Below are 20940 nucleotides of genomic sequence, written 5' to 3' on the forward strand. Positions count from 1 at the left end.
CGAACACCCTAAGAGCATAAGAGATTCACGGAAGGCAAAGAGTTTGAGAGGGATGGTGAGAAGTGTGGGAGGAGTAAGGAAGTCAGAACACCAGAGTTGATTGGCCAAATAAAGAATTTCATGGGTAAGCTCCAGGAAAACACCAGAGGCTGTCATTATGAGACAATTGAGATGAAAACTGCTGTGACGAGGGTCGTTGATACGCTCACACAAGAGAATTTCTATTATGGGGCATTGCAGAAGTTATTAAGACGGTACAACAAGTGCATTGCAGCCGAAGGAGATTACTTCGAAGTGGACTAAAAAAATGCCCTACACGAAAAAAGTCTGGAACCTTATTGAACGCACCTCGTATATATATATATATATATATATATATATATATATATATATATATATATATATATATATATATATATATATATATATATTGATTGATATTGTCGAACTGACTTCCTCATCTTGGTTGTTATCGTCACAACGTTTCGGCCGTTTTGCCCTCCGGCCTTCATCAGGAGTTTTGTATCGAACTGGGGAACCGTTTGTTAGGAGTCTCGAACCCAACCTTTTATTATCATTATTACAGGAGTATCGTGTTCGGACTCCAGCTAGGCTCTGGGACATAGTTGCTGATTATCTGTTTTGAATGTTACTTTTCACTGCCTTCGTTCAGGATTTGGGTAACTGTAAACTTTGATACAACGTCTAGGACCACTCGGCCATATGTCACTAGAACAATTCTTAGTTGTTTTTTTGTTAATGTTAAACCTATGTTGTTATTCAAGGTGTTCTCTCTCTATCAGAGGTGTCCAAATTGCATTCAGCTCTATGCTTGGTTTGCTCAGTAGGTTGTTTATGTCCAAGCATGTGAGCTGTTTCTTTAAGTTTTATCACTTTCCAGTGGGTCTCTCTGTTTATTATCTTTACTTCATCCCATAGGGGGCGATGGTCCCCCCTCTCCATCCAGACATGGTTGGCTATACCCGATTTTTCCGTCTCCCCTTTAGTTACCGCTTTTCGGAGTTCTACCACCCTTACTTTAAGGGGGCGGCATGTTTCATCCTTGTAAACCTTTCTGCAACTGCATGGGATGGAGTATATGCAGTTATTGGTCATGTTCTCATCCATGCAGGGCTTCACTCGTACCAGGTGTCGTCTGAGTGTTGACTCGCTCTGTAATACCGTCCTGATGTTGTAGGGGGCACATATTCTCTGAATCTTTTCGGAGATGCCTCGTATGTATGGTACAGACAATTGCTATATATATGTATGTATGTGTGTGTGTGTGTGTGTGTGTGTGCGTGTGTGTGTGCATATATTCAGAACATGAATCTTGAGACGGCACTCCACTGTGAAGATGCTGAAATCATTACGCATGTATGTGCGTGAGCACGTGTGTGTAACATTGTTTACTGTCTGCCGTGAATTGAAGTTATCTACTTCTGACATCCTATTGAAGCGCATCTATTACTCCAGTTTTTTAAATTTTTCATTAAATTTTTTTTTTTTTTTTACCAAGTTTCTTAAATTTCGTTGCTGTACAAATCCGTATGATTTCTTGCGATTCTTCTCTTCAACAGCCACATATCAACAGGAACCAATGCCCACTGGCGGCGGTAATCCATTTACTACGAGCAATACCCAAAGATATCAAGATCCAGAAACCGGACGCTATGGCGGGGGAAACCCATTTACCAATGTAAGTAAAAATAATGGCATTGAGTATATTACAAACACGTACGTGGAGGAGATGTGAAAAACAGTTTTACATAAGATTACATCCATTTAAGCCTCCCTATATATATATATATATATATATATATATATATATATATATATATATATATATATATATATATATATATAGCTCAGTCTTTTCTTTTTTTTCTATGGTGTCGAATGGTTCAGGGTCGCCCGACAAAGTCTTATTGACTGAAACAGATGGCTGTTTGTAGCGACCATATGTAACGTTTTACCCTAAAAAAAATAATAATAATATACAGTGCGTTACTTGCTTTATTGCAGATCATATTTTATTTAATAACTTTCTTAATATTAAACATAATTAATTCAAATTTTGTACAGCCATTGAACACTTTAACAGGTTAGTCTATAAAATTTTATCCAAATATTCTTACTAGTTCAAAAGTTATACCAATTTTTGAAAAAGATGAAATTTTTACTGTTTCTCGCTTTATTGCAGGAGTTCTAAAAATGCCTAAAAATGGACGATTGACTGCACCAGAGAAAAACAGGATAACCGCAGGTCTTGCAGAGGGTCTTACAATTCTCCAGTTATCAGAAGAACTTGGTAGAGATAAGAGAACTGTGGCATCCTTTGTGGAGAAGCCAAAGATTTCACCACGTAATGATAAGGGCAAAAGAAAGGTCATTTCTCCTCGTGACATGCGAAAAATAAGCAAAGAAGTCAATAAAGACCCAAATATATATCCTAAGAGTTTTTATAAAAAATAGACCTGCTGGTGTCATACCAGCAGGTCTATTTTTTATAAAAGCTGGCGTTGCTGCAATGTCAAGAAAAACAAGATGTAGTATTTTAAACGAAATTGCAAGAAACGTAAAACCCATTTCAAAACCTCCTTTGAACCAAACCAACATGAAAAAACGCATAGCTTGGGCACAAAAATACATGAAAACAGACTTTCAACAAGTTTTATTCACGGATGAATCGAGAGCCACGCTGGATGGTCCAGATGGATGGGCTAAAGTTTGGAGTCCTAAGGGAGATCCTATGCCATATCGTATCAGGCGTCAACAAGGAGGGGGAGGAGTTATGTTTCCGGCTGGAATCGTTGGAGATGAACTCTTAGGACCCTTCAGAGTGCCTGACGGCGTTAAACTTACAAGCCAAACATACATCCAGTTTTTGGAGGAGCATTTGTCACCTTGGCTGGACGACCTTCCACTTCTTCGTCGTAGACGCCTTACTTTTATGCACGATAACGCTCCATCTCACGCTGCAAAAGCTACCAAATCCTACCTTGAGTCTCTGTGGATCAAAGACGAAACTCTCATGACCTGGCCGCCTTGTTCTCCTGACCTGAACCCAATAGAGAACTTTTGGTCAATTCTGAAAAGAGGGGTTTATGAAGGAGGACGGCAATTCACATCAAAAGATGCCCTTTGGAATAAAATTCTTGAAGTGTCTAGGACCATAACGCCTTCTCAAATAAAAAAAACTAACCTCTTCTGTTGATAATAGACTGTTTAAGGTGATTGCAAGGAAGGGAAATTATGTTGATAAATAATTCGTTTTTCGTTAAAATGTCACGCTTTGTGGGTTGTATTTGATTTCTATATGGTTATATATCTGTTATTGTTACTAATTTGAATTAAATTAACAAATAAATTCATACTTTTATTACTTTTAAACTGTATTTTCAATACGTTGCAATAAAGCGAGAAACAGTAAAAATTTCATATTTTTCAAAAATTGTTATAACTTTTGAACTAGTAAGAATATTTGGATAAAATTTTATGGACTAACTTATCAATGTGTTTTCTATAGCTGTACAAAATTTCAGTTAATTACGTTTAGTAATAAAAAAGTTATCAAGGAAAATGTGATGATCTGCAATAAAGCAAGTAACGCACTGTATATATATATATATATATATATATATATATATATATATATATATATAGAGAGAGAGAGAGAGAGAGAGAGAGAGAGAGAGACAGAGAGACAGACAGACAGACAGAGAGATACGGGGAAATATGTTCATTCAATTATATTTCATCTTTATTTATACTAATCTTTAATTTATGAAGCTCAATGTAACTACAGAGCATATACAAACAATAGTCTATATTTTGAGATGTTGACCATCTTACCGTTTATTTTTTTAAGTACGTTGACGCACTTGTTTCGTAGCGCAGAATCATTCATGGAATTATTATGTCAATTCTTGAATTTGTTCCACCCATCACTCGTCAGAATAAGAGGCACTTATCAATTTTAAAAGAAAATAATGGTATATGGGCAAAATTGGAGAGAAGTTCCAATTATTTTTTTCAGTTTGTTACACCATCTTATAAAGGGTGTCCCAAAAGAAGCTGACAGATTTTAAATTTGCTTCCCTAATATTTAAGTTATTCTTACCAATCTTCATACGTAGATGAGTCTCTCCGTGATTTTTAAGATATAGTAAGATATCATAGTCTACTTATTCTAATTTTATTTACACCAATTCCGATTACTTCATCCGCCGTTACTCCACACCATACTGCACATTTTTGAGGGTGTAATTGCCGTTGTGCTGTTGCGTTGCGATTTTCTGATTCACAGATCCTGCAATTTTGCTTATTTATGAACCCATTCAGATGAAAATGGGCCTTATCGGACATAACGAGGTTTTTGAGAAAGTTTGGATCCCCATATATATTTAAATAAGGGAGTAGTCACCAACAATGTGTATTTTTTTAACATTATTTTATTATTCCGTGTCTTGATTTTTCATTGAGAATTATGTTTGGATCATTTTAATAATGTTTTTAAGTCATCGAAATCGTTTTTACGCGCGTTTCAGACGTTCTGTGAAGCGTCCTCGTCAGAAATTATTTTCAAATGTGTTGGAGATGTAAAAATGGCAATTTTCGTAGTTCATTTGAAGTGTTTCCAAGGAGTGGAGGCTTGTAATTGTTTATTGTTCATTGGCATGTTCAATTTTTATTACTCTTTTATTGGGCTTGTTCAGGCCGCTGACCTGGCTGTAGTCACTCTCTCTTTCTGCTAGTGTTTTTTTTCTTTTCCTTTAGGGTGCGGTAGGGTGTGTGTGTGTATGTGTGTTTGTGTGTGTGTGTGTTTGTTTTTATTGGTTTGAGAATGTGTATACTGTTTTATAGTATTATGAGGTTATTTGCTTCCTTAGGAAGGTATATATATATACATGACTAGAATAATGGAAATAGTATATATATTAGAACATTATATATATAATGTCCTAATGATATATACATATATATATATGTATATATAATGTATTAATGACACACACGCACGCACACACGTGCGCGCGCGCACACACACACACACACATATATATGTATATATATATATATATATATATGAATATGATGTACTAATTATTTTCCACGAAAGAGAGGTAGGGACCTCGAAACATGCATGTTTGTAGATTGCTGTTTTAAAAATAGTAATAATAATAAAATTTAAGAATTATTTATCTACGGCCAAATAAACTATGGGTGATTTTCTAAGTAAAAACGATCTTCGAGGCGAAGATACTACTTAACCATATTTTTCGTTAAAGAATTAACAAGAAATCTATAGAATGTACTAAGGACTCTTATAATATAACGACGGTTTAAAATTCATATTTGAAGTTATTTCTGCTATAACGTTGTTTGATCCCGGCAAAATATATTACACGATGAATTATAAAAAGCTCTCTTTTAATTTGCATATTTTAAGGGTCACTGGTGTGTGAAAGCGTTTTTACACTTGGAATGTTTTCATGAATGAGTCGTTTATAATTCCGGTACATTGAAAGGAAACTTGACTTAAAAGAAACAGCGCCTCTTTTTATTATCTTGTTATTATCTAAAAGAAGGAAAAAAAATTCAAAATCAGCCTTATGTTCACTCAACAAGAACGCAACGGAAATGTGAGAACAAAGAATAGACGCGATTGAATACACGCTGGGCATAATTTCGGTGTTTTGTAGAAGATTTCGGCAACTAAGGAAAAAATGAGTATTGCAAAAAAAAAGCAAACAAAAAAAAACAAACAAAAACAAAACAAAACAAAAAAAGCACAAAAAACACAAAAAACGAAAGAAAAACAAACAAAACAATGGCCCTGTCGTGCACAGTGCGCACACTTGCGTGAGTTCTGTCTAGACATGGATTAGGGTTAGTTTGGTAAAATTTACGGTTAGAGTGATGTAATAGAACGTGGACGCGCGTATGCAAATGTTGAGCTGTGTGCGAAGATAAAGACTATAAAAACGAGAGAGAGAGAGAGCACGTTAAAGACGATCATGTTAAAGTCGTGGATAATGTTCAAGAGGAATAAAGCCAGAGAGAAGGAGCACGATCACGGTGTTTTTTTTTTTTCGGGGGAGTACCTGGAAATAAATGTCGTTGTTATGGCACGAAAAATTGAGTTCGAGTTATTCTTTGTCTTCTCTGCGACGTAGACTGCATATAGCGTGTGGCTTCCGTGTGTAAACGTATATGACGTTACAGTCGTTACATAGGGAATAATCAGGTTGACATACTGGTTCTCGACAGATCACCAAAGTTAAACAACGTTTAGCCTGCGTAGTACCAGATGACTGACCATTTGGGAATTCTAGGCGCCGTATGTGCTCTCTGCTTATCTCGGCATTGTTTCCAGTCGTCCTGAACCTCCACTTACCACTGATATTTTACAAGGACGACTCAAGAGATTCGTGTTTGAAGATGGCGCAGCTCTTGTCCAAAAGAATTCCACCCGCAGGCACCCTTACAGTGGGTATCCATAGTCTGTCAAGACTGATATATATATATATATATATATATATATATATATATATATATATATATATATATATATATATATATGTGTGTGTGTGTGTGTGTGTGTGTGTGTGTGTATGTGTGTGTGTAACATTTTCAATAACGAAATAAGTTTGTTTTTGTATACGTACGTGCAGGGCGTTTATACGCATTGTGTTTTTACGCGTTTTCCGCTTCTTTTCATAAAGAAAGAACATACAAGGAAAGGTTCGCCTAGCGTTTCAATAAATAGTGTTTTTAAAACAGAATTGACACAAAAGTGATAGACTAACGATCCCTTAACTACTTATTTACTTTTTAATTTACTTCCTAACTTAGAATAAGTTTTCCTTGGACCAATTTCGTAACCCCCCCCCCCCAAACCTCTACCACTAGGCTATCTTGTGCGAGATAGCCAAGTGGTAGAGTTTTACGCTTCTTACCATGGGGTCCCGATTTTCGAATCTCGCTAGATTCAGCCACTCTGATGAGTCATAGACGACGAAACACGTATCAGTGAAAAATTATATTTTAACAATACATATGCCGCTCCCCAAAGAGAAAATTATTCCAAACTTGCATTGAGGTAAAAATGCACTTTCATATAATTCATTCAAAAAGTATCGCAAAACAAACACAAATAACATCTACAAGAAACGCGATGCATTCAGCAGTCGCGCGAGATAGCCTAGTAGTAGAGGTTTACGTTTCTTACCATGGGGTCCCGATTTCTAATCTCTCTCTCTCTCTCTCTCTCTCTCTCTATATATATATATATATATATATATATATATATATATATATATATACTTGCAGTTTAGCCCGGCTTTGCTCGGGCCCTATTTACTGTTCATAACCTTGTATATATATGTATATATTAAAAAGTTTGATTTATGTCCAGGTAACCTACATCTAAAATTTCAAGTGTTTAGACCCAAAATTTGCGGAGGAGTTGGATAGAGTCTGCAAAAGTCAACTCTTTCAACTTTGAACTCTTGGCAGCCACATTTTCGCCCAAAGACTTTTGAATTTTGACCCCTTAACATTCATTGTTTTGGGTTTAAAGCAAATTAAAAAGTTTGATCCATGTCCAAATAACCTACATCTAAAATTTCAAGTAACCATGTCCAAGTAATCTACATCCAAAATTGGCGGTGGAGTTTGGTAGAGTTTTTAAAGATTAAGTCGTTGAACTTTGGACCTTGACAGCCAAATTTCTGTTCGAAAACCGATTAGAAAGATTTTCTCAAATCTCAGTACCCCTTATGTCAAATCTCGAGTATGTAGACTGAAAATTGAGTGGTTTGAAAGGGAAATGTACACACACAGACACACATACACACACAGACATTTTCACGATATGTATATATATATATATATATATATATATATATATATATATATATAACACTATTCCAACGAGATGGAGAGATGAAAAAGGCACAAACAAAACTATATGTTTATCAACGTTTCATCTTAAAATGTCTAACGGTTATATGACGTTTAAAAATCTTACTCTCATCATGCCACAACGCCATATACCGTTTGAATGCTAACGGCTTCGTTCGTTTTCAAATAGAACAAAGACATTTATTTCACATTTACAGACACAAGTATATTTTTTAATATTGTATCTGGTATTTATTTCCTTCAAATCAATCCCGATGAAATCTTAAAATATAGACGACACTTGATGAACGTATAATTTTGGTTTTTCCTTTTTAATCTCTCCATATAATTTTAAATACCTACAGACACTAGTGTTTCATCGTTTCGGAATCATCAGTGCAGAAAGTTATGATTGTCGTTCGTCGTGGGATTCTGAACCACCACAACGAAACTATCCATGTGCCCATTAGCAAGGAACAAACCACAATGCCACCGTCAATCACAACGCTAATCAAGTGAAATGAAACATTTTTAAAGACATAAACGTTATACAAGAACAGTCTACTGTGATCGAGCGACTAAAGTGTCGCGATCTCGCATTCAGGCCATATAAAAGCCAGCTACGTCCAACGATGGAGTACTGTTGCTACATCTGGGCAGGAGCTGCTAGAAGCAGCTTATTCTGCTTTGGCAGAGTTCAAAATAGACTTCGTAGCTTAGTGAGGGATGCCCTTTGCTCTTTCCTGGAACCTCTTTCCCACAGAAGAGATGTTGCGAGCCTGGCTCTGCTTTATCATTATTTTTATGGCAAGTGCTCGGCTGATCTCTAATCTTTACCCCCACCCCCCGCCAAACTTTCACGAAAAACATTATCAATAATTTCCTCCACTCAAAATCATTATCAATAATTTCCCCCACTCTTTATCTGTGCGTAAACCTAAACGTAGATTCTATAGACAAAGCTTCTTTCTTAGAACTGCATGCCTGCTTACTACAATTTAACTGTTTTAAAGTCCAATGTAAACAAATTCTTGATGAACCGTCCCCCCCAAAAAAATCCAATTTACAAATTCCCACTATTTACGATTACTAAGCTATTATCCCATTGACTACTGTACACCCATTAAGTCTTATCCTCGAGTGGCCTCCGGGCCTTAATAAGTGGTGAATCCTATGCAAAAAAAATTTACATTTTTACAGACAGTGCTCAACCATTAAGGTACTTACTTCTTAAAGGTGGAAATATGATGTTTTCCCTTAAATTGATGTGTATCGACTCGTCGTTGTAATGCAGCCTAATCACATTAACACACCTGTTCCTATTAGATCGCCGAAGTTAAACAACATTGAGCCTGGTCAGTGACTATTTGGTAATATCATGCGCTGTATGTGGGATAACATCGATAGTTCACTGAAGAAGTGCAAAAACCTAATGTCGTCATCTCACCTAAACGAGATATACATGCGACTGGGGATTGCTTGTGAATGTAATGTTCTCTTGAAGGAAGTCCGTGCAATTCGCTTATGATAAACTAGCCTGGGTGCCCGGCGTTGCATGGGTGTTTGGAGATGTGTGTTGAGCAAAATAAAAATAAAAAATGGTAGCAGGCAGGCAGGCCTGAACCCGTGACGCGAAGGAGGGAAAAAACGTAAAAACAACAAAAAAAAGTAAACGTAATGTTATAGCTGTTGCGTCCGTCGCCAAACCGGAAGTAGCGATGATTGAAATTCAGGCTAGTCAATCGAAAAGAGGGGATGACTTTCGAAAAATCAGCGAAAAAAGCGACCTCTCTTTATAGAAAAGTGCCCAGTTGAGGGTGAGGGGATTAATGTGTTTTTAGCTAATTTTCCGATATTTGTCATCCGAAGGGTCGCGCTTGAAAACGATACCGATATCGTGAAAATCAGTTGCTTCTGTCGAAAGTTTTAGGCAGACATAAATACATACATACACACACGCATACATACATACATACATACATACATACATACATACATACATACATACATACATACATGTGAGATTTACATTATAGATGCCGCTGACATAGTATGGCATATCAACATGTCCGGGATTCAATATGAAACTGAATTTGAAGTGACAATGATATGAAGATTTTATTTCATCGGTTGTTAATTTTTCTAACTTCCCTGCTGAACAGAACATGTGTATAATAAATTAATTGTTTAAAAGGACTTGTCCTTTTTGTTACATTTTTTAACGTCTTAGCAATAGAATACAAGGTGGAACGATAAAATTGTCGCAATAAAAAAGACGACATAATTCCATTCTCGTTTGACGAAAACCTTTTTTTTTCTTTTTTTGCTGTAAACCATCTACTAGTCGTTCAGTTATGTACAAATCCAAAGAGGAGCCTTCTGTAATGCCTGAAAGTGACGCAATGTTCAACGAGCGAGATCTAAGATTCGCCGCTATACAACTCATGCTCTCTACCGATCCAAGTTATGACAACAGGACCATTGCGAGCACCCTCAAAATGCATCACTGGATTGCAACGAATAACAAAGACGTGCCCAGGGTGATGAAAACAAAGTTTCCAGCCACGGTTATGCTTTTTGGTGTGGTTTCAAGTGAAGGCCACATCATGGCATCTCACATCTTCGAAGTCAGCTTGAAAGTCAACACCAAAGTGTACCTGGATGTGCTGAAGAGTATGGTGGTACCCTGGTGCAATCAGGTGGCCGCTGGCAGATACTGGGTGTGGCAGCAAGACAACACCGGCCCACATGTCCAAAGAGACCCAGGCTTGGCTTTGGAAGGAGTGCTACGATATTGTATCCTTCTCTCACTGGCTCTTCTCCTTCCCTGACCGGAACCCGCTGGATTACTTCGCTTAGTCATACGTCGAGAACATCACCAACATGACCTCCCACAACACCAAAACCAGCTTAATCTCTACTATCCGTCGAGCATTTGCTGAGCTCCCAACGACGCTTGTGGGGAAAGGCATGCTTCCAGTTCCGGACCCGTTTCGAGGGGCTTATTGAAGCTGAAGGCGGCTACATTGAATAGATGCAAGCTGTACTATATAATCAAGTTACCTGAATTGAATTTTTGCAATAAAAGTTTTAAAATAAAGCGATAGTATTGCTTTCTTTAGGGCGACACTTTTATCGTTCCAACCTGTAAAGCTTTCTCAAGATGTCTGTAGTTCTCTTACGTCATCAGAATTTCTTGAGACTTGAATAAACTTTGATTTTTGTTGTTGTTTCTTTTTTATAGAACACCCAGTATGGAGGAGGCGGCGGTGGTGGGCAGAGAATTATGATGGATGGACCCCCACGCGCCAATACTGGCATGTACCAGCAGCAGCCAGACAACTTTATGGACCAGTCATACGGCCCCTGATCAATTGGATTACATCTGATGACATTTTTTTTACCCTCGTCCCCTTTTAAACTCGTACCCCCTCTTCTTCCTCACCATCCTTTTCTATGTCACCCTCCCTTTCTCTCTCATTTGGTTATCTTCTATCCTACACTTTTCCTTTCTCTCTTTTTTTTATATATGTCAACGTCTCTCTCTCTCTCTCTCTCTCTCTTTCTCTCTCTCTCTCTCTCTCTCTCTCTTTCTGCCTCTCCGTCGATCTCTGTCTTTTCCTCTCTTTCCTTCTAATAATAAAACTGTGATTAGTAATTGACAAATTTATGCAGAACTCCGAACACTGGAGAAGTCCTTTTTGGTTTCGACGTCAATCTTTGAGCTGCGATTTCCAACCTGTTCGATCGGTGAATCTCCGGTCTTTAAAAGCTGGACATGGATGATTAAATCATACACCATCTGGATTTTAGTTTTGAGTCGATTAACCATACACACACGCACACACATGCATATAACATACATACATACATACATACATACATACATATACATATATATATATACATATTCTTTTGTTCTTTTACTTTTGTTTCACAGAGAACATAAAAATCATTATGTTCATCAAAAAGTTCGTCCATTGATTATAACAGAATACAATTATTTCAGCCCGCATATGATTTTCATTTTACTATAGTAAATAAAAGTACACATACAGTGAACATTATATATATTATTATAGTAAATAATTATATATATATATATATATACATATACATATATATATGTATATATACGTATATATATGTATATATATATATATATATATATATTAGTATAAGCCTAAACAATAGCATGCTTCAATAATAAATACACGAATATTTTGACAAACATAATGAGTTTCTGTTCTCTGAAAAGAAAAAGGCGTCAAAAATTATGTCTATCTACAGTTCTAGTCTATAACTATTATGCTATTAAAGGAAACTGTGTGTTATTAAATATTAGTAATATTTGAATGAAAAATTAAAATTATTTAATACGCTCACACACACACACACACACACACATATATATATAAGAACAAATGATTAATAAAACATGTTAAAACACGTTAAGAAGAGTTAAAAACATTTAATTTTCAAGAAGGAAACACAAATTAAGAGGATTGTCCTTAATCCACGGAGTTTCGAAAGAAATACTTTTCTTCTCATCAAAGGATAGGAATTAGTAAAATGCTATATATATATATATATATATATATATATATATATGTATGTGTGTGTGTGTTTGTGTGTGTGTGTGTGTGTGTGTGATCCTGCAGAAGTAACTATATAATTTTATTTCAACTGGAAATGTATGCAACTCAATATAGATACTAACAAAAGGTTCATAAAATTTTTAGTAATATAAAAAATGATGTATATTCAAACATTTATTGAACGCCGTGTTCTGTCTATGGAGCTGAATATACTTTGATAATCTTTCAGGCACTAGGCGGCATAATTTTGTGCACAATTTCAATAGCACTTTAGCAATGGACACTCGGAATTTTTTCTTTGTGTTCAATATGTTATTTCCGCTTTCGAATGACACACCAGATGAAAGAAATGATTAAGTATACAAAAAGTTGAAAAGTCAAGAAAATGTATAGTTACTTATGACATGTATATATATATATGTGTGTGTGTGTGTGTGTGTGTGAGGGAAATTAACTTTTTCAAATTTACACTATTCAAATTAACATTATGCAAGTCAAATTATGCAAATTTACATTATGCAAATTAGATTATGCAAATTAACATTATGCAAATTAATTACGCAAATTTACATTACAAAATTAATTTTGTAAAAAAAAAAACAAGTATACAAGATAGAGTAAATTATTTCCTTATTCCCTGGAATTTAAGAAATATGTCTGGTTTTTTTTTTTTCTTTTTAGACTTGCTAAATATTTTGCTGCTAATTATTTTCTTATAGAGGAAAGCCAGATATTTTAATACGCCATGGAATAACGAAATAATTCATTTTATCTTTTATTCCTTGTTTTTTTTTAACAATACATTTTGTAAATGTTAATTTTCATAATTTAATTCCCTTCATTCATATTTTATCTACAATACTTAGTATTTTTTTCGAATACTATTATACTACAAATCTTTATATTTCTACGGATATTCGTATTTTCCATTTATATATATATATATATATATATATATATATATATATATATATATATATATATATGTGTGTGTGTGCGTGTGTGTGTATGTGTGTGTGTGTGTGTCTGTGTGTATCTGTGTGTCTGTGTGTGTTCGTGCGATAATTAGACACTGAGCGCAGCTCATACACACCAAGCCTGCCAGTAATGAAAAATCCTTAATTTATCTTTCACTCTCCTTTCGGCTCTTCATCACGACAAAGATTTTGAAAACTCAGATACCTGTATGCGGTGTGGCTATTTTATCAATGGATCACCACACTACATATAATAAAACTGAACATGGCATATAGAAACCAAGGTGTAGAGCTTAAATGAGGACGAAACTCTACTCTGGGATATTCTGTTGATCACTTGCTTGGTGTGTGTGTGGACTACGTTATGTTTTATATATAACGATGTACCTTAAGAAGGCCAAGTAACGCACTGATCGAAAAGTTGTAATTCTCAGCTTTGGAATGCGTGTTTAGTCCAAATATCAATTTTCCTAATTGTCCGTAATTTGCAGACAAAAAAGTAAAAATAAAATCAACAAGAAATAAATTAAAAAATAAAATTAAAAAATATTTAAAACAAAAAATGGTCGGCATTACTTTTACATTGACTGTGTATCCAGCCAAATCTCCAAATAGACAGTATTCATTTGTTTTTGTTTTTATATTTTTAGATTGGCGATTCGACTGAAATATCGAGTGTAAACTGAATCTGGCCGGAAAATCAGGGATCGTTTTAACATACTATTCATGTTGTAAACAGGCCCCTCATTAAAAAAACAAAAAAAAACAAAATAAAACCGCAGAAATTTACTTTTTTTTTCATTCCGAATAGTTTTTATTTGTACAGATAGTTTGATATATCTTTGGATCACCCCCCCCCTAATATAATATGCCAGATAAAAATAAGAAAAATGTCAATATATACTTACTTGTGATGGAAAAATATTAGACTGACACTATTTTTATTCTTTATTTCAAAAGAGTTTTGCTAGGAGAGACAATCGCGTTCATACTTATTGCTTTTCCAAAAATGACTGTTGCTCTTCTTCCAAAAAATCGACATTAATAACTTAAATTTAGAAAAAGTACCTTTTAGCCTACACTTAACTCGAACTTAACGCTAAAATTCTATTATTATCTTGTTTAAAAAAATTGATTTATCGCGATTGAATCTCTTAATCAATAAAAAGGTCTATTGGGTTTTGATGCCAACTCATTTTTTCCATCACAAGTATTTCCTAAAGTTTTGTTGTTCTTTTAATCTTAACTAGCATAATTATCGCAGTGGTCATTGGTGAACATTCAGAGATGTACACATTTCTTTAAATGGGTGCAGGAAATAAAATGAAAAAAAAAATTATAATCTGAAAATTGTTAGTGTTAAATAATAATGATAAATACACGTGCTGTAATCAGAAATTGAACTCAAAACGTTTTTTTTTTTTAATCAAGCAGTTGAAAGGCAAGCGTTTCACATTCATAACTAGAAGATGTGAATTTAACAGCGCTTGATTTTTAGAAGAAATAATAAAAAAAATTTAAAAAAGAAAAAAAAAATTCGAAACGAGAACCTGTGTATTATGATTTAGTTAAATATTGACGATGACCCCTGAATTTCCTGGGATTACTTAATATTACAGAAATGAAAGAACCAAAAAAAAAAAAAATTAATAAAATTTAAAACAAAAATCGAAAGTACATACCAAAAACATCTGTGGGAGTACAACTTCTTGTATCAATATTCTATTTTTTCTTTTTAAAGACAAGTTTTGAATCCAATGTCCTTAAAACATGTGGTAATGGTGCATAAAAGGAGACACTAACTTTTAAACACACCGGAAGTTGGCACACGCGTCTCTCAATTTACGTATGGAAGCACAGAATCGATACAATTTTCAATTATATTTAGTTTTAACCTTTTCATCCCCTTATAATAAAAATATATAAAAATACATAAACTTTTTTATCAATTATTTTTTTTATCCTTTAATCGCATAAAAAAGATATGCGATTAAAAAAATAAAGAAAAACAATTGATAAAAAGTTTAAAGTATTTTTTATATATTTTTTATATATTTTTATAAATTTTATAATTTTTTTGTATATATATTTTTCAAATATATTTAGGTATTATTTTTTTCCTTCAAATATAGTTAGTTTTATTATTAAAACCTGCGTAATCTATTCGTACTTATTAAGTTGTTTGAATTTAATGTTTAAACATATGTGAAATATTCATATTTTTAAACTGTTAAACTATTTTCTGTTGCACATTCACCTTTTTTAAACTACTAAAACTGTGCAAAATGTGACACATTCTTAGTTTTGTTCATGTTTTCTGTAAATAAATACACTTTTAAAATATTTAAATAGTTTGACAAGATATATAACATAGGAACTTAAATAAACATAGTTATTTAAAAAGCTATACGATTAAAAAAAAAAATTTTTTAATGATAAAATAGTATGAGATTAAAAAATAAAAATAATAACTGATAAAAAAGATCGTAATAGATTATGCAGGTTTAAATGAAAACCTAACTATATTAAAAAAAAACAACTAAATATGCTTGAAAAATATATTAACAAAAAAATTATAAAAATATATAAAAATACATAATCCTTTTTATCAATTGATTTTTAAAATTTTTTAATCGCATATCTTTTTAAATAACTATGTTTAATTAAATTAAAAAAATAAACATAAAATATAATTGAAAATTCTATCGATTCTGTGCTTCCATACCTAAATTGAGAGACATGCATGCCAACTTCTCGTGTGTTTAAAAGTTAGTGTCTCCTTTTATCCGCCATTACCAAAACTGTCATCATGTTCCTTCCATCTTTATTAGTAACGATTCAAATAACGATTCAATAATAAATCTATAAAAAAAATAAATAGCGATTCTCCAATGTACAAACTACCGAATAGTTTCTACTCCGATATCCACTTGTTAGATTTCGAGTTAGGATTAATTAGTTAGGTTGTGAATACCGCACAATCCCGTTGACAAACCGGTTCTCAATAAATCACCGATGTTATGCAAGGTTCAGTATATTAAATACCAGATGGGTGACCAGGCGCTGTATGTAGAAAACAGCTCCTTGCAATAACTGCAAAGACCTAACGTCATTTCCCCTGACTAGGATATAAAAGCGAGTAGGGATCGCTTGTAAATTCAATATTTCCTTGACACTTTCTACTTCGGAGGAAGCCGGTTCAACCCGCCTCGGTTGAATGCCGTTTTAAGCTTGTGACCTATCGAATGGCTTGTCTTACTGTTTTGTGTTTAGGCCTCTTGATTCCTTGGGGAACATAGAGCCGCAACGACGCTCCTCTAACGGACCCGGTTCTTGCTGGTCCTCTTCAGTTCAGCCTATGTCATTCCGGCAGCCCTGGTCTCAGCCTCAATGCGTCTTTTCCATGTCTGTCTCGGGCGAGCAATTTTACGCTTGCCTTGCGGGTTCCATTCAGGGCCTGCTTGGTGGTGTTGGATGCAGGCTTCCGCAAAGTGTGGTCAGTTCAGTTCCATTTTGGTTTTTTATATCTCTATCTCCATTGGGGTTCGGTTGATTTTGTCCCAGAGTTGTTCATTGGAGATGGTCTCTGGCCATCTGATGTTATGAATGTTTCTGAGACATCTGTTGGTGAATGTCTGGAGTTTGTGGTTGTTGGTCTTGGTCACTTTCCACGTGTCTGAACCATAGAGTAGAACCGACTTCATATTGATGTTGAAAATTCGGATCTTATTCCGGAGTGAGGGGGCTGTTGTTCTCCAGATTGGTCTTAAGATGCTGAATGCGCTTGATCTCCTTATCTCTTTCTCCATCCCTGCTGACAACAGTGCCCAAGTACACCAACTTGTCAACCTCTTTAATGTTCTCTTGTCTTACTGTTAAACTTAAGTAACTAACTACTTGATTAACTAAGTAATTAATTCACTAAGTAACTATCTCTAATTGTGACAACTCGGCAGATAAAACATTGAACTAGAAACCATTCGGTAGATCACTTATACAAGAATCTCAAATAAATGAAAAATAAATTAAAATAGTTTCAATGGATAAGATATCCAAATAATTCTTAATATTACGTATACGCGCTGTATCTGTTTGAATTATCTTATATATAAATAATTATTTCGTTTTTCTGTAAGACTAAGGGACGTAATTCAGTGCATGTTAAAAAAAATCACTAAAGTACAGAGGCAACACCGATTTTCCGGCACTCTACGTCCCAGAGCCTTGCTTGATTTAACTTTTTTTCGTGACCCTCCAATTTCATCTAAATAATAATTGATCAACACACTTCTAGCCCATTAATTATACATTAATCGTGTCTTGTAAAACTCTAGGGATTGCTGTAAGAGTTAAACAAACATTAAATGTACGTTTGAATTTAATACCACGACTGACACACCAATTTGCTTATAGGGCAATAAGAATCAAATGTAAGCATTATTTACGTAATAAGTTACGTAAATAATGCTTACATACCCATACTCATATTTGTGTATTTGTTTTGTTTTTATACCAAGTCAAGGATACGTCCACGACAATCAGTTTGTTTGGTTCATTTGAGTCAGGTGTCCTTTTCTGCCGGATTGAATTAAAATTCTGTGCTGCTCTAGGGGGTCCACCCTCCCAGCTTTCACATTCTCGCGCTTGTTGTAGAAGGAGTTTATTGTTAATAGCCGAGGAAAATGCCAACGAAGCTGCTCAGGCATTGTCGTAGGACTTTTAGGCGCTGGTTCTTAAATCTCCATTTTCTGACCATGTGCTATATTTTCTCGCCGTGTGTGTGGACGGAATTAAATACTAACATTTATGTTCTCTTGGCCTTTTAGCTGGGAGCAGAGTGAAGTATCTGTTCTGACACTACACTTAACTTTTCCACTTTTCGGTCAGTGAAAGAAAAATACTTCTATACTAAGACTTTTTTAATGTTTGTTCTATGTTAAAGAACATCCTTTTGGAGAGTTAGGTTTTCTCCACATTAAAACTGACCCTGTATCTAACTTGGCACTTGGGAAAAATGAATAACAATAGTAAGTTCATAAAGGGAGATAACCACCATCATAAAGGGAGATAACCACCAACAAGTGCGAGTTATGCAAATAAGTTGGTGGTGACTATACACAGCACCGCCAAATAAAGTTTTTTTTTTTTTTTTTGCGACAGCAGAATTAGCAAGTTCTCTCCTTATTTTGTTCGGATTTAAAAGTTGTACCGGGCCATTATTTGCCCGAAATCGTATTACAATCATTTCTGAACTCGAAGACAATTTTTTGCCAAGTTATTTCAATTCTAAACCTTATATTATTAACGTTGGGAACCAATAAAAAATGTATGCCATGATTTGTGACGGCGTAGGTACACTACACTCTAATAATCTATCATATGTAATATAGTCTTTCATAGTTGCAAACTTAAACGAAAATAACACGAATAGAATTTTTTCAATAATTTTATAGTTATAAACTTTCTTATAGCAATAAATTTTAAAGTAAGACATTTTCAGAGAAAGTTGAAGTTTATACATGTATCTGGATTAATATTTTTTTTATTTTTTGATGACTTTTTTTTTATAACAAAATACAGGTGACCCACATTAAGTACCACCCATGGAATACTTAATGAAATTCAAAATCCTTGCCGCAATCCAACAATATTTGGGACAATTTAGATGGTGGATTTTTTTCCTCGTCCTCAAAGCCAACGGAGACTAGACCATTTTTGAAATGGCCTTTTCCATGTCGACTGCGATATGTTCTTGATCCTGCGGAATTCTAGGCGGTCCACTCGCCCAGGTTTTTCCTTCTCCCTTAAGGGCTTAGTTTATTGTTAATCGCCTGAGACGTCCTACCGCAAAATACCGACGAGACTACCAAGGCATTTTTGTTTTGCAGGCCAAGGTGTTCTTTTTCCAGGGCGCTGGCTCTTCAGTACCACTTTCCGGCTCTTGTGTCCTATCATCTCGCCGGAGGAGGAAGATAAATATCCCCAACCATGTTCGGCAAAAATAGACCAATCTATGCCTGATTTATCCACCAAGATTCAATCACTAATCTCCAACAGATTTTGTTTTATTGCCATTTAATGATTGTATATTGCAAACACATTTGGGCTCGTATGATTTTGGCTATGATGGCTCTCTTCAGTTCAAGAATAGCTTGGGCATTGCTTTGATACTGATAACAAAAAGTTGGAGTGAGGGTAAAAACTCCCACTCTCTTACTGATGAAACAATCATCAAAGTGTCCTGGTGAACAAAGCAGATATAAAAATGAAGTTTACTTTTTATCAAGTATGAAAATCGCTTCAGACAATGCATGCAATCACTTGATGTAAGGAGCTAAAAATACTATTTCATAGTAAAAATAGCCAACAATAATTGTTGGATAGATATATTTCGACACAGAAAATAATAATTCTCCCCCTTTTGTCAGAAACGTCATAAAATGTGAAGACTAAAAGATAAATTAAGGAAAGCAAGAAATACCCACTTTCTACTTTCCATAATTGCGGAAACGATTGTGGATTTTGTGAACGATTTCATGGGTAGAATTTGGGGAGGTCACCTTATAAATTTGGGTGTTTCTCTACAATCTAAAGAGCGCTTTATTGTTGTTTGAATAGTCCAATTTGGGGCTTTGAGTTTGCCAATAGTCATAAATTCTTGCACTATTGTAGTATTTCGATATTAAAAAGGCAGTATGTTTTAATTTTTATTTAGATTGTACGTAATCCATTATAACAATACGAGTTTCATGTTCAGCTGGAGAAGTAAAATAAAAAAAACAAGAAGTACAATATAGAAAAAACGAGAAGTAAAATATAGAAAAACAAGAAGTAAAAAATAAAAAAAACGAGAAGTAAAATATAAAAAAACGAGAAGTAAAATATAAAAAAACAAGAAGTAAAAAATAAAAAAAACGAGAAGTAAAATATAGAAAAAACGAGAAGTAAAATAATTTAAAAAAACGAGAAGTAAAATATAAAAAAACGAGAAGTAAAATATAAAAAACAAGAAGTAAAATATAGAAAAAACAAGAAGTAAAATAAAAAAAACGAGAAGTAAAATATAAAAAAACAAGAAGTAAAATATAGATAAAACGAGAAGTAAAATATAAAAAAACAAGAAGTAAAATATAGATAAAACGAGAAGTAAAATATAAAAAAACAAGAAGTAAAATATAGAAAAAACAAGAAGTAAAAAATAAAAAAAAACGAGAAGTAAAATATAAAAAAACGAGAAGTAAAATATAAAAAAACGAGAAGTAATAATAAAAAAAAACGAGAACTAATACTAAAAAAAAACGAGATATAGAATACAAAATGAGAAGTAGAAAAAAAATTGATAATTCGATAAAAAATTATTTATAAAATGAGTCACCGTGTATCAAGGCTAAAAAAAGCATTAAGCAGTAAGGGTTAATGAGTTTTGAATTGGAATTAATGTTTATTGTTAGACGAGT

General features: G+C 34.1%; 1 protein-coding gene across 1 annotated transcript in view; it reads left to right on the forward strand.

Moving 5' to 3' along the window:
• The window catches only part of LOC145259930 (major facilitator superfamily domain-containing protein 6-like), a 387142-nt gene extending 368094 nt beyond the window's left edge, over window positions 1-19048 (forward strand). The window contains exons 6-7 of the mRNA XM_080117890.1: window positions 1581-1699; window positions 11153-19048. Coding sequence (XP_079974016.1) covers window positions 1581-1699; window positions 11153-11278 — 245 coding nt within the window. The 3' untranslated portion in view covers window positions 11279-19048. The remainder of the gene's footprint in view (window positions 1-1580; window positions 1700-11152) is intronic.
• Window positions 19049-20940: the final 1892 nt, after the last annotated feature.

Source organism: Euprymna scolopes, chromosome 35 (assembly GCF_053919585.1).
Source record: "Euprymna scolopes isolate OS-2025 chromosome 35, ASM5391958v1, whole genome shotgun sequence".
Classification (NCBI taxonomy): domain Eukaryota; kingdom Metazoa; phylum Mollusca; class Cephalopoda; order Sepiida; family Sepiolidae; genus Euprymna; species Euprymna scolopes.